Source organism: Peromyscus leucopus, chromosome 1 (assembly GCF_004664715.2).
Source record: "Peromyscus leucopus breed LL Stock chromosome 1, UCI_PerLeu_2.1, whole genome shotgun sequence".
NCBI lineage: Eukaryota > Metazoa > Chordata > Mammalia > Rodentia > Cricetidae > Peromyscus > Peromyscus leucopus.
In genome coordinates, this window is record NC_051063.1 from 86034852 (window position 1) to 86048088 (window position 13237).

Consider the following 13237-nt stretch of genomic DNA (forward strand, 5'->3'; position numbering starts at 1 on the left):
TATATGCATGTTTCATTCTCCTTCTCCTGGGGCCCAACCCCACCTGTATCCACTCCTAGAGGCCTTGAAAGCACCTGTGACCTCTTGGTATACTTTTGGAACCCTTATATCATGGTGTGGGTAGGATGTAAAGTTACAGGCCTGTGTGTTTAAATACTTGGTCCCCAGCTGGTAGCATAGTTTTAGAAGGCTGTGGGACCTTGGGGCAGAAAGCATGGTTGGAGAAAATGCATCACAGGGGCCAGCCTTTGGAGGGCAAAGCCCAGTCTCTGGTGCCTGTACATTCTCTGCTTCTCGGCCCATCAAGACGGTTCACCCACTCAGACCTATGCTAACCATGCCCGGCCACCACGTCTTCCCCTCCCAGATGAACTGACATCCCCTAAAACTGTGAGCCAAGGTAACTCCTTCCTCCCTGGCACTGCCTCTGTCACAACACTGAGGAAATTAACCAACATGTCTGGGTCCTAATGCTTCCTCTCTGTCCCATACTGAGCAGCTGAGGGGAAACCTGGGTGACAGGTGTCTCTGAGCCAGGGGAGTATCCCTCAAGCCACAGGGACTAACTAGAATCCAGAGAGATGAAATAAGGCCAAGGCCAGCCACGGAAGCTGTGCTTTCCAGTGATTGACAGCCACTGGGGTTATGCCAATAGTAGATCCTGCTCAGCCCAGCAAAGGTGCCTGGGCCAGGGGGATGTTTCTGAGATGTTTGTGCCTCAGTAGCCACCCTGCACTTCAGGGCAAATGCAGGAGGCAAAGCCTTTCTACCTGCAGATGCCCAACCACTGCTTCCACCCCATGTGGTCAATGGCAGACCCCTAAAGACTGATTCAGTTCCCCTCTTTAAAGTCAGACTTTATTATGGCCAATGACAACCCTTCAAGTGTGTGTAATCCCACACCTATTGTTTGTATTGTACCAGAGGCGGAACATGGGGGCCAGGAAAGATTAAGCCACACGGGAGTTACTGAGCATCTACTCTGTCAAGGTGTCATGGGGGCCTGGGGACAGAATAACAAAGAATGATGAGTGTCTATAATCTCAGCGCTTGGGAGACTGAAGCAGGAAGATCAGGAGTTCAAGGCTAGCCTCTGTTGTATAATGACTTTGTCTCAAAAAACAAAGCAAACAAAAAACAGAAAAAAAAAAAGCAGAAATAAGAATCTGATCCCAGGTCTCTGCCAACATCCCATCTCCACAGGAGCCCAGTGCCCCTTTCCCTGTGATATTCTGCAGTTTGGCGCAAGCCTCTGTGGGTACTGCTGCTGCTGCCACAGCGCCCAGCTGGAGGCCTTAGCTCTGCATCTACCTCAGCAGCATCCCATTCCTCCCCGGTTCTTTTTGCTCCGGCCCTAAGGGTTACCTCAGAGTTATACTCAGCCAAATAGTACACAGCGGCACAGCAGGCTGCAGCCACTCCAGTAGAGACCAGCCAGGCGGCTATGTGAGCAGAAAAGCGGGTCAGCTGCTGGTGGAGTGTGAGTCTGTCGTTCTCCTGGCGGATCTCAGACAGGTTCTCCTGCAAGGGCCAGACAGTCAAGTGGACCCACTGGCCCTTCCCCACCTCAGCAGAGATCCCCAGGATCACAGGGCCAGCCTAGACCACAGGGGAGCTAAAGGGGAAGTCTGTGAACACGGTGGATCATGGGAGACCAAGGGAGAATCTCAGGACGGCAGAGAAGCCTCATCTTAGGGGACCAGAGAGATGCAGTAGCCTGCGGTCACAGTGCGTTTTCTGTTTTGCTTCTCCATCTGCTCTTTCCTTCTCCTTCCTTCCTTCCTTCCTCCCTCCTTCCCTCCCTCCCTCCCTCTCCCTCTCCCTCCCTCTCCCCCTCCCTCCCTCCCTCAGTCACTCCCTTCCTGCCTTCCTTCTCTTTTATCGTTGCATTTGGGAAAACACAGGTCTTACTATGTAGCCTAGCCTACCCTTAACCACAGAACCCCCAGCCTCTGCCACCCCAGGATGGCAGGTGTACAACTGTACACCACCCCGAAACACTCAACAGGAGCCTTTTCTTGATGACCAAGGCCAAGTACCACATGGAGGAAGAAATGAAAGCTGTTGGCAAAGCCCTCTTATTGATAGTTTATAATTACTACTCATTCTTTGGGGGGCAGGGAGGGGGGCTTTATTGTTGTTTGGTCTTTTTCTTTTCTTTTCTTTCCTTTTTTTTTTTTTTTTTTTTTTTCCAGACAGGGTCTCACTCTGTAGCCCTGGCTAACCTGGATCTCACTATGTAGATCAGGCTGGCCTCGAATTCCAACATCTGCTTCTCAAGTGTGGGATGAAAGGTGTGGTCCACCACACCTGACTGCTTCACTTGAGCTGGTAATTCCCCTTCTCTGAGTAAAAGGATCTTATCCCTGTAGACCAGGGCAGCTCAGTCTCTGCGTCTGGGGTGAAGACTGTCCTTACCGTGTATGGGAGGTACTTCATGGCATGCCAGACCGCCACCCACTAGACACCACTGCACCTTTTCCTAACTGTAGCAGCTGAAATCTCTACTGTCTTCAGATAGGCCAGCATCCACCTGAGGGACAGTTGCTACAGATGGAAAACCACTAATCTAGGGTAGGATTTTCAGTGTAGAGGTGTGAGTTCAAGAAGTGTACATGTTTTCAGATGAATTGGAAGCTGGTCTCAGTAGACTGAGCCTGACATGGTGTGGAGAGTCCATTTCCCCATGTATGGGGTGGTACTAGGTATTGCCCATAATTTAATATTTTATAGACAAGACCAAGACTGAAGGCAAAGATCTATAACCTCAGCAATTGGGAGTCTGATGCAGAAGATCTCAAATTCCAGGTCAGCTTGTGATACTCATGAATCAATCTCCCCCCACCTCTCTCTCTCTCTCTCTCTCTCTCTCTCTCTCTCTCTCTCTCTCTCTCTCTCTCTTTTGAGACAGGTTTTCACTCTGTAGCCCTGGCTGTCCTGGAACTCATTCTGTAGACCAGGCTGGCCTCGAACTCAGAGATCCACCTGCCTCTGCCTTCTGAATGCTGGGATCAAAGGTGTGCGCCACCACTGCCCACCTGAAATCCTGTCTCAAAAGGAAAGAGAAATGGGAAAGGGAAGGAAAGGGGGGCGTGGGTGTGGCAGGGGGGGAAAAGCAATGGAAACACAGGGATGCGAGGAGGCTGGTGGGGAGGACTCCGGATCTGGGCCTTACCCTGATCTCGGTGCTCAGATTCTTCTGTTTTAGCTTCACAGCTTTGTCATGGGTGACAGTGAAGTCCCAGCAGAAGACAAGCTTGGCGATCCCCCTGGAGTATATATGGGGGTTGATGAAGTTGTTCCGGAAGTACTTGGCCATGCTGGGGAAGGAGGAAACCAAAACGTCCAAGCATTATTATGAAGGTATTGAGGCATACAGGGATGTTTCTTACTGATAATAAAAAGCAACATGGGCAATACAAACTCTTCCCACAGAGAAGGGGAAGTATCAGCACATTGTTCTATATGTGACAGGAACAGACAGGTGTGGCTTGTAAGTCCGCATTCTGCCAATAGTGAGATCTTTGCCCCATTAAGTATTCTAAGCCTCAGTTTTCACATCTGTATAATAGGGATAACAATAGTACCCACCTCACAGGGATATTATGAGAATACCATCCATGTTGCCTCAATAAAAGATCACCCAGCTATTGCTTAACCCATCACAGGGTTATCACCTCACATTTCTGGGGTCAGAAGTTAAGATGGGGGCTGGGGTCATGGCCCAGTCGGTAAAATGCTTGCTGTGCAAACATGAGGACCTGAGTCTGGATCCCCAGAGCCAATGTAAAAATGCCCAGTGTGTTAGCATATGCTCAAAGTCCAGCTCTGAGGAGCCGGGCGCAGGGCCATCCCTGAACCTCACCGGCCTATCAGCCTAGCTAATCGGTGAGCCCAGGGTGGTGGAAACCCTGTCTCAAAGAGATGGACAACATCAAAGAAAAGATCCAAGGTGTCCTCTGGTATACACACACACACACACACACACACACACACACACGCACGCACGCACGCACGCACGCACGCACGCGCACACACACATGTTGCAGGGCAGATGGTAAGATGTCACAGGCTGGCCTCCTTCCGAAGGGTCTAGAACTGACCCCATTCTCTTGCCTTCTCCAGCTTCCAGAGGCTTCCCTCCATTCTAGACTTGCATCCCCTCCTCCATGTTCAAGACCAGAAAATAACATGTTCCCTCCCTCCCTCTGACCTCTCTCCTCCCCCTGACCTCTTCCCTCCCTCTGCCCTCCCTCTTTCCTCCCTCTGCCCTCTGCCCTCCCTCCGACCTCTCATCTCCATCTTTCAGGCTCCCTGTGATTTTATTGGACCCACTTGACAACCCAAGACACCCCTCCCTACTTTTAAGATCCTTACTCACATTTGTAGGGCCCATGTGTTGTATTGTTTTGGAGACAGGGTATCCCCACGTAGCCCAAGCTAGCCTGGAACTCACTATGTGGATCAGGCCAGTCTCAAACTTGTAAAGGTCTTCTTGCAGAATTACAGGTATCCACCACCCTGGCCAGAGTCCCTTTCGCATTGTGTGATGGTTAATCTTTGCCAACTTGATTAGACTAAGAGATGCCCATATTACTAAATCACACTCGGGGTGTCATGAGGTTGTCTCCAGAGATGATCTTCAAAGGGGAAAGGGCCACCATGAAAGTGGGAACACAGTAGGGACCCAGATGAGACAAAAGTGAAGGAGGAGGCTGGCCAGCGCAGAGATGCTCTCTGCTAGGTCGTCAGGAAGGCTACCGAGAGGTAAGCAGCTTTGCTCCTCCAGCTAGCCTGCCTCACCCTGGCCCAGGGACTATGGGTCCAAGTGACCATGGACTGAGTTGTAGGTGGCAATAGTTTCGTCACAGTGATGGAGATGAATACACCTCACAAAATGACATGTCCATGGGTGCTACAAGTTGGAAATGGGAATCCTGGGGAGACATTACTCAGAAAGCCACAAGAGTCATGGTAGGAGGCATTCATTAGCCTCTGTTGTGTGATAATGAGGTGTCTCAGACTGGGATTCCCTTGGCACCCAGCTGGACATGTTTTCCATGCAGAGTGAAACCAGTACTGCCCTCCCACAATGCATCGCCACTGAGTGACAGCTGAAAGAACGTGTTCTAGTTTGATAAGTTTCAACGAAATCCCATTTTTCTTTGAACAGTGATGCTGGCAGGGAGGTTATATGAGCTGAATTATGAGTTCCCTAAATTCAGATGTGAAAGTTGTAAGCCCTGGTAACATCAGTATACGACTGTATTAGGAGACAAAGTCTTTAAAAAAAGTGACAACTAAAATAATGAAGACCTCAGGGTGGGACCTAATAAAGATGCTGCCATTCTTATTAGAAGAAATTAGGCCTGGGATGCAGCTCCCCTCCAGAATTTCAAAAGAAAATGAGAGGAGGAAGAGGAAGAGGAGGAGGAAGATCAGGAAGAGGAGGAGGAAGAGGAGAGATAGGAGGAAGAAAGAGGGTGGAGAGGAGAGGTGAGGAGAACCAGACAGACACAGTGGAAGACAACATGAAGAGAGTGGCTGTCCTGGTCAGCTTCCCACCATGGTAGCACATACCTAAGACCATCAGCTCGTAAAGAGAGGAGCCATGGCTTTAGAGGCTTCCCATCATGGTAGCACATACCTAAGAGTATCAGCTTGTAAAGAGAGGAGCCATGGCTTTAGAGGCTTCCCATCATGGTAGCACATACCTAAGAGTATCAGCTCGTAAAGAGAGGAGCCATGGGTTTAGAGGCTTCTGGAAAAGTCTAGTTGGCCGTGCTGCTCTGAACCCATAACAATGCATCGTGACGGGCAGAGGGGCACTGAACATATCTGCTCAGTTCATGGCCATGAAGTGGGAAAGCAGGAGCAGAAGGGGTCAGGGCCCCACGATGCCCTTTGAGTGCAGGCCCTCAGTGACCTGAAGATCTCCCACCTCTCATATCCTAGATCCATACTGTAGCAATGGCTTTCTGTAAGCCAAGGAGAGACTGTCTTAGCTATCCATGCCGGGGTCCTCTATAAATGAATGAGAGGCTGACACACCCCTGTGCTCCTCCCCATCTGGACCTCCTCGCCAATCATCCCTCCACCTCGTCTAGCCTGTAGAACTGCTCAGCTACTGAGTCTGTTTTCCGACTGACCACTCAGTTTCCCTAAAGTCACGTGAACACCTCTCTTCTTCCATCCGTCCACATTCTACACTGCAAGACAAGGAGTGCAGGGACAGCGTGGCAGAGAAGCTGTCTTCTGGGTTAACATTGCTTCTTTGGAGACAAGGTCTTACTACATAGCCCAGCCTGGCCTTGAACTCAAAATCCTCATTCCCCACCATCCCAAGTGCTAGGGTGGCAGGTATGCACCATCACACTCCAGCTTCCTGGGTTACAGCCTGAGGTCTTTGGAGCTTGTCTAAGATAAGCCTTAGAGGCTGGGGGGATAATTCAGTTGGCAAAGTAGCTGCCATCCAAGAATAAGGCAAGTTTGATGACTAGAACCCATGTAAAATGGAACCTGGGTATGGTGCGGCACACTTACAATCCCGGCACTGGGGAAGCAGGGACAGATGGGTCCCTGGGGCTCTTTAGCCAGTCAGCCAAGCCTGCTTGGCAAGTTCCAGGCCAGAGAGAGACCTTGCTTAAATAAAAATAAATAAAAAATGAGTGAATGAATACATAAATAAATAAATAATAAAAAGACAAGGTAGACACTGCTTGAGGAAAGATACCCAAAGTTGTCTTCTGACCCCACAAATGTGTACACAAGTACACATACAACTGCACACACGCAAATAAAATAAGCCCTAGCGTCCAGTCAGAACCTGTACCTGAAGAGCAGACTGAAGAAGCAGATGACCAGGCAGGCTCCGATTGTGAAGATGTAGGCCAGCTGCATGTTGTAGGACGGTCCGCCCGTCCCATGCCGGATCGTGGAGTTGGTGTAAAACCCATAGTACATCACTGTGTCCCTAAAATAACCCTGACGGGAACAGCAAAGAGATCCAAGTTAAAGAGCTTGCTTAAGAAGGGTGAATGGCTATGTATTCCAGGTCCCTGTCTGCAGTTCTTTAGACATTCATGTCACTTCTTGGCATCCAAGGAGATCAGCTCTGGGGCCACTGAAGATGCCACCAATAGCAGGTGCTCAACACTTGCATGCAGTGGCCTAGTGTTCACACAGGATGTGTGCTCACCCTCCCATGTCCTAAATCATCTTGAGATGACATGCCTAACACGACATGAATGTTCTGTAGATAGGTGTTGCAGTCTGTAGATTAGAGAATAAAGACAAGGATCATGACTGTTTACATGCTTATATACATAATTCTTTATCGTGTTTGTGAATGTGTACATACAAGCGCTCATGAGTGTGTGTATGTGTGTGTGTGTGTATGTGTGTGTGTGTGTGTGCATGAGTATGCTGGTGAGAAATCTGATCTATGATTCTCACTTTATTCCCTCAGACAGGGTCTCCCACTGAACTTAGAGATTGCTGTTGGAGGCCATGCTGGCTGTCCAATAACCCTCCTGTCTCTGCCCACCTCAGTGCTCATATTACAGGTGCACACAGTCATGCCTGGCTTTGTATGTGGGTGCTGGGGATCCTAACTCAGACCTGCATGTTTGTGTAGCAAGGGTTCTTATCCTGAGTCACCTTGGATAAAACATAGCTTGCACCTGTGGTTGATTGAATCAGCGTTTAGAACCCGTGGGTGTAGAAGGGGAGTTGTAGTTTGCTGGGGAAAAGACCTAGGTGTTTTAGAAATAAGCTCCTGGAGTTGGAGAGAACTTCAGATCAACCTGATTTTGCAGTTGAGGAACCCCACTGTGAGCACCTGAACTTGGGGATCAAGCCAAGCATCCTGAGAACCACAGAGTCAGACATGTTCAACCTCTGCTATTTACTCAGTTCCTAGCATCCACACTGGGGTGTGGCTAAAACAGCTCCCCAGCACTGACTCCTGACCCCTGGGGTGTTTCAGTGGCTTGCCTCACAATGTCAGGCACTCAATACCTGAGGAAGAACCAGCCATTTCTCCATCAGGCAGAACGAGAGGTCTGAGCAAGTGCGAGGCATTCCCTGGGATTCCACGGTGGTGACCTTTCGCAGAGGACGGAGAACTTACCGCCCCCGTGAAAAACTCCAGCCCCGTGAACTGGAGGGTGTTCCTCTCGGCCACGGTGAATTGCGGGATGATGACAAAGCTGAAGGTCATGACGAAGGAGAAGATGTTGAACCTCAAAAGCCACCTCAGGAAGCTGAAATAGGACAGGACGCTGGTCCCGAACTTGCCTCCGATGACCTTGAACGTCTTCTGCCACAAGCTGACATAATTGAGAAGCTCTGAAAGGTTGCTCTTGGTTCTGCGGGAAGCCTAGAGTGTGGAGGCAAAGAGGAGCCTTGATTCTCAGCAAGTGGTTCCTGAGTGGGCATTATAATGGCCGAACAGCCCTGCTCCAAAAGCCCTGTTCCCAGCCAGGCAGCTTTGAGGTGCATTTACAAAGGTGACTTCGTGCATGGTCACAACAACCCTCTCATGTACCCCTACTATCCACCACCTTCCCGGGTTGTGCTTCCAATGGCCAAACTGGCCATTAGCATCCTACCTTCCTGTGCCCACCTTTCTACTCCCACACCTGTGCTGGCCTGTACAGTCTGAATGCTGGCTCCTCTTCCCTCCATCCTCTTCCACTCCTGACCCTTGACCTCCCTGGTGTCACTGTCTTGCTGAGCTCTCCTTCCCTCCATCCCCTCCCACTCCTGACTCTTGGAACTGGCTGCTGTCACTGTCTTGCTGAGCTCATCCCATTTACAAGGAGATACAAATCAGTTTACCCATACAGAATAGAAAAATAATAAAATAATAAAATCACCAAATGATACAGTCACCCCCTTCCAGGTATGTGCACTGGTTAGTTTTTGTCAAACTGACACAAACCTAGACGTATCTAGGAAGTGGGGTCCTCAGTTGAGGAACTGCCTCCATCAGATTGCCTGTAGGCAAATCTGTGAGGGCATTTTCCTGAGTGATTGAAGTGGGGAGGCAGCTCACTGTGGGCTGGGTCACTCCTGAGCAGGTGGTCCTGAGTTCTAGGAAAGCAGGCTGAGCAATCTATGAGGAATAAACTGGTAAGCAGCACTCCTCCATGGCCTCTGCTTCAGTTCCTGCCTCCAGGGTCCTGCCTTGAGTTCCTGCTCTGAAGTCCCTTCACCATGGACTGTGATCTCAAAAGTATAAGCCAAATAAACTCTTCCTCCCCAGATTGCTTTTGGTTATGGAGCTTTATCATAACAATAACAACAGAAATAAACCAGCACCGTATACAATGAAAAGAAATGAAATCAGCATACCAGGGAAGTTCCTATAGCACCATAGCTAAGATTCAGAATTGACCTATCAGTCCTCAGTGCATGGATGTGTAAAGACAATGCAATATATATATTCACACACTATTATCCACTATCAGCTACAAAGAGTGAAATCTTATCATTTGCTGAAATGCTGCTAGAACTAGAGGACACCGTGAGAATGAAATAATACAGATACAGAAAAACAAATACTGCGTATTCCCTCTTATATGGGGAAGAATGTGGAATAGTAACTGTTAGAGGCTTGAAAGAATTGAGGGGAGGAAGGATAGAGAGGGACTGGGATAAAGAAGGAATGAGTGCTGGTATTTCACGGTGGGATGACTGTAGCTCACAATAGCCTGGTATATGTTTTATACGGATCCAGAAGAGAGGACATCAAGGGCGGTGGGAGTAGAGTGCATGCTTAGCACATACAGCCTTGGGTTCAATCCCCCACAACTGAGAAGAAAGAAGAGGGGTCAGAATGAGGGAGGAAAGGAAGCATGGAAGGCAGGCAAGAAGGAAGAGGTGAGGAAGGAAAGTGTGGGATGCTGTCCTCTGGGTATGACGTGGCCATTGCACTCTTAAACTCTCTCAGCCCTGTGAGTACTCAAAGGAGATCTGTGTGAAATTGGAGCCACTTACTTTCCCTGGTGGATGGGAGCAAGGACTCAAGAAGCCTGGCTCCTTCCATAAGATTTGTGGGCAGTTAACAGCTGCTGGGTGAGGGGCTCACACACAAGGCAGTGAAGGGTTGCTGGGGAGAGAGACAACTTCAGTGGTGTGTGTGGCAGCCTGCAAATTGCCCATGCCCTGTAGGTAATTCTATGAACTGACTTGCTGTGGGATAATGCTCTTATATACTGTAAAGATTTGTCATTCTAATTGGTTTAATAAAACACTGACTGGCCAGTAGCCAGGCAGGAAGTATAGGCAGGGTGACCGAACTAGGAGAATTCTGGGAAAAGGAAGGGTGGAGTCAGAAGTCACCAGCCAGACACTGAGGAAGCAAAATGAAAACGCCGTACTGAGAAAAGGTACCAAACCATGTGGCTAAACATAGATAAGAATTATGGGTTAATTTAAATGTAAGAGCTAGTCATTTGTAAGCCTGAGCTACCAGCTAAGCATTTATAAGTAATATTAAGCCTCAGAGTCAATTATTTGGGAAGTGGCTGCTGGGTACTTGGGAGTTGCTGGCAGTACAGAAACTTGTGATAACACTGACTGGTCCACCGAGCTAGTTGGTTCCTTGTCTGCAGTGAACAGAAGTTTGCTGTCTCCCTAGAAAAAGTTCACATGACAGAAGGACAGGACAGGAAAATGCTAATTAACCAGACTTGAGCCATTCAGGCTGTGTGGAGTTTGAATGAAAATGGCTCCCTAAAGCCTGCATGGGACTGACCTAGACCCTCTACATATATGTGACAGTTGTGTAGCTTGCTCTTCTTGTGGATTTCCTAACACTAGGAGCAGGGGCTGGCTCTGACTCTTCTGCTGGCCTTTGGGACCCTACCCCTCATACTGGGTCACCTTGTCCAGCCTTAATACAAGGGGAGGTGTTTAGTCTTACTACAACTTGATATGCTATGCTTTGCTGATATCCAGGGAGGCTTTACCCTTTCTGAATAGAAACAGAGTAGGAGTGGACGGGGGGGGGGGGGGGGGGGGGGGGGCAGAGAGGAAGTAGGCAGGAAGAGACTGGGAGGAGAGGATAGAGGATAATCTGCGAGATGTAAAATAAATAAATACATTTAAAATAATAATAAAAAAGAAATAGTAGGCAATTTTTAAAAAAAGAGGGAAAGAAAAGGCTCCCCTAGGCTTGTTGGGAGTGGCACTATCAGGAGGTGTGGCCTTGCTGGAGTAGGTGTGGCCTTGTTAGAGGAACTGTGTCACTAGGAGGTGGGCTTTGAGGTTTCAGATGCTCAAGCCAGGCCCAGTGTCTCTCTCTCTTTCTGCTGCCTGCTGATCTGGGTGTAGAACTCTCATTTCCTTTCCAGCACCATGTCTGCCTACATGCCGCCATGCTTCCCACCATGACAACAATGGACTAAAACTTTAAGCCAGCCCCAACTAAATGCTTTTCTTTATTAGAGTTGCCATGGTCATGGTGTCTCTTCACAGCAATAGAAACCCTAAAACAGGTTGTGTGTATGTGTAGAAATAGCACATGTTACAGCAGTAACATGCAAATTATGTTAATGAAGAAAACAGTTTGTCTAAGATCAGGTTTCACTATGTAGCCCCGGATGACCTGGAACTCACTATGAAGACCAGGCTGGCCTCCAAGTTCGCAGAGACCTACCTGCCTCTGCTTTCCAAGTGTGGGAATAAAGGTGTGAAAAAAATGATTTTAAAAGTTGACTTACCAGCGAAAGGGAGTTCAGACACTGAGCACAGCAGTTGGCCTCTAGGGCGCCATGGCGCTGTTTACTCTTTTCTTTGTCAACTATTTTTCTGTGGAAAACAGGAGGAGAAAATAAAGGACGTCAGTGTTGTCATTCATTTCAACAAAAATCCAGCCACTGCTGGGTACTGAGGCCCCTGCTTGTAGTCCCAGCCTCTCAGGGGCCAAAGCAGAATCAGTTAATCCTGGGTCTCCAGGGCTCCAATGCTGGAATTACACAGTGGTCACTGTGTCAGCTTTTACGTGGGTTCTGGTGATCTAAGTTCAGTCGCCATGCTTGCATGGTGATCATTTTCCAACTGAACTCTCGCCTCAGTTGTTCCTTTTCATTTGGTTGGTTGGTTTCTGTTGGGTGCTTGTTAAAAATAGCACAAAATTTTTAAAATTAGAGTGGTTTGAAATTTATAGTAAGACTTTAGGCTATGTAGAGTGTTCCCACATGCCTCTCTCAGGTTGCCCTGTCAACTCTCAACTTTCCATGGTAGGTGTGTTGGCTTGAATGAGATGTTCCCCAGAGGCTAGGTGGGGGGGGGGGGCATTTGAATATTTGGTTCCCAGTTAGCACTACGCTTTGGGAAGTGTGACCTTGCTGAATGAAGTACATCACTGTGGGTGGGCTCTGAGGTTTCAAAGTCTCAGGCCATTCTCAGTTCGCTGTCTCCGCTTTCTTGTGGTTCAAGATGTGAGCTTTCAGCTACCGCTCCAGCCACCATGCCTTCCATCTGCCATCATGACCCTTACCTTCTAGAACCACAATCCCAAATAAACTCTTCTGTGAGTAGCCTGGTCATGGTGTTTCTTCACAGCCATAGAAAAGTAACTAATACAGTAGGCTTGTCAAAACGAAGCCAGCACGTGTGTATTCTGATACTTAAATCCAGACGCTTGCTTCGGAGTTTCCCAGTTTCTCCTCCCTGCCTGCTCAGGCCCTGCACATTGCATTTGCTATCCTGCCTCTTTAGAATCCTCTCCTCTGTGTCAGGTTCTCAGACTTCCCTTGCCTTTGGTGACACGAAGACATTTGAGTCAGAGATTTTGGAGGTTTTGCCCGATGCATCTCTCTGGTTACCCTAGGGTCTGGGCTTTAAGAGGGGACTGCCCTTTTCAGAACATGCCTTATCTTTTAGGGAAGCTAACTTAAGCAAGTACCTGGCCCAGGCAGTGGTAACTCTACCACACTGGAGACTTGTTTTTCTCCAGAGAATCCTCTTTGGGAGTAGTCATGGACCACGGTGCACATGCCCCCTAGGTAGACAGGTCAAGACCCAGCCTTTAGCAAGCGGTGCATGGCTAGGCATGTGTCTATTAATCCTAGCGCTTATGAAGTAGAGGCAGGAGGATCAGGAGTTCAGGACAATCTTTGGTTATATAGCAAATTCAAGGCCAGTCTGGGCCATAGAGCCTATACCAATAAAAAGCAAAGACCTGGGTGTGATACACACCTTTATTTCTGCACTTTGAAGGCTGATG

At 48.6% G+C, this 13237-nt stretch overlaps 1 protein-coding gene across 2 annotated transcripts in view; it reads right to left on the bottom strand.

The window, feature by feature from the left end:
- Tmc5 (transmembrane channel like 5) overlaps positions 1-13237 on the bottom strand; it is an 82136-nt gene that overhangs the window by 28926 nt on the left and 39973 nt on the right. For both annotated transcript variants that reach the window (XM_028867912.2, XM_028867911.2), the window contains 5 exons: positions 11730-11817; positions 8132-8380; positions 6833-6984; positions 3176-3320; positions 1366-1521 (listed from right to left, as the gene is read on the bottom strand). In XM_028867912.2, coding sequence (XP_028723745.1) covers positions 1366-1521; positions 3176-3320; positions 6833-6984; positions 8132-8380; positions 11730-11817 — 790 coding nt within the window. The remainder of the gene's footprint in view (positions 1-1365; positions 1522-3175; positions 3321-6832; positions 6985-8131; positions 8381-11729; positions 11818-13237) is intronic.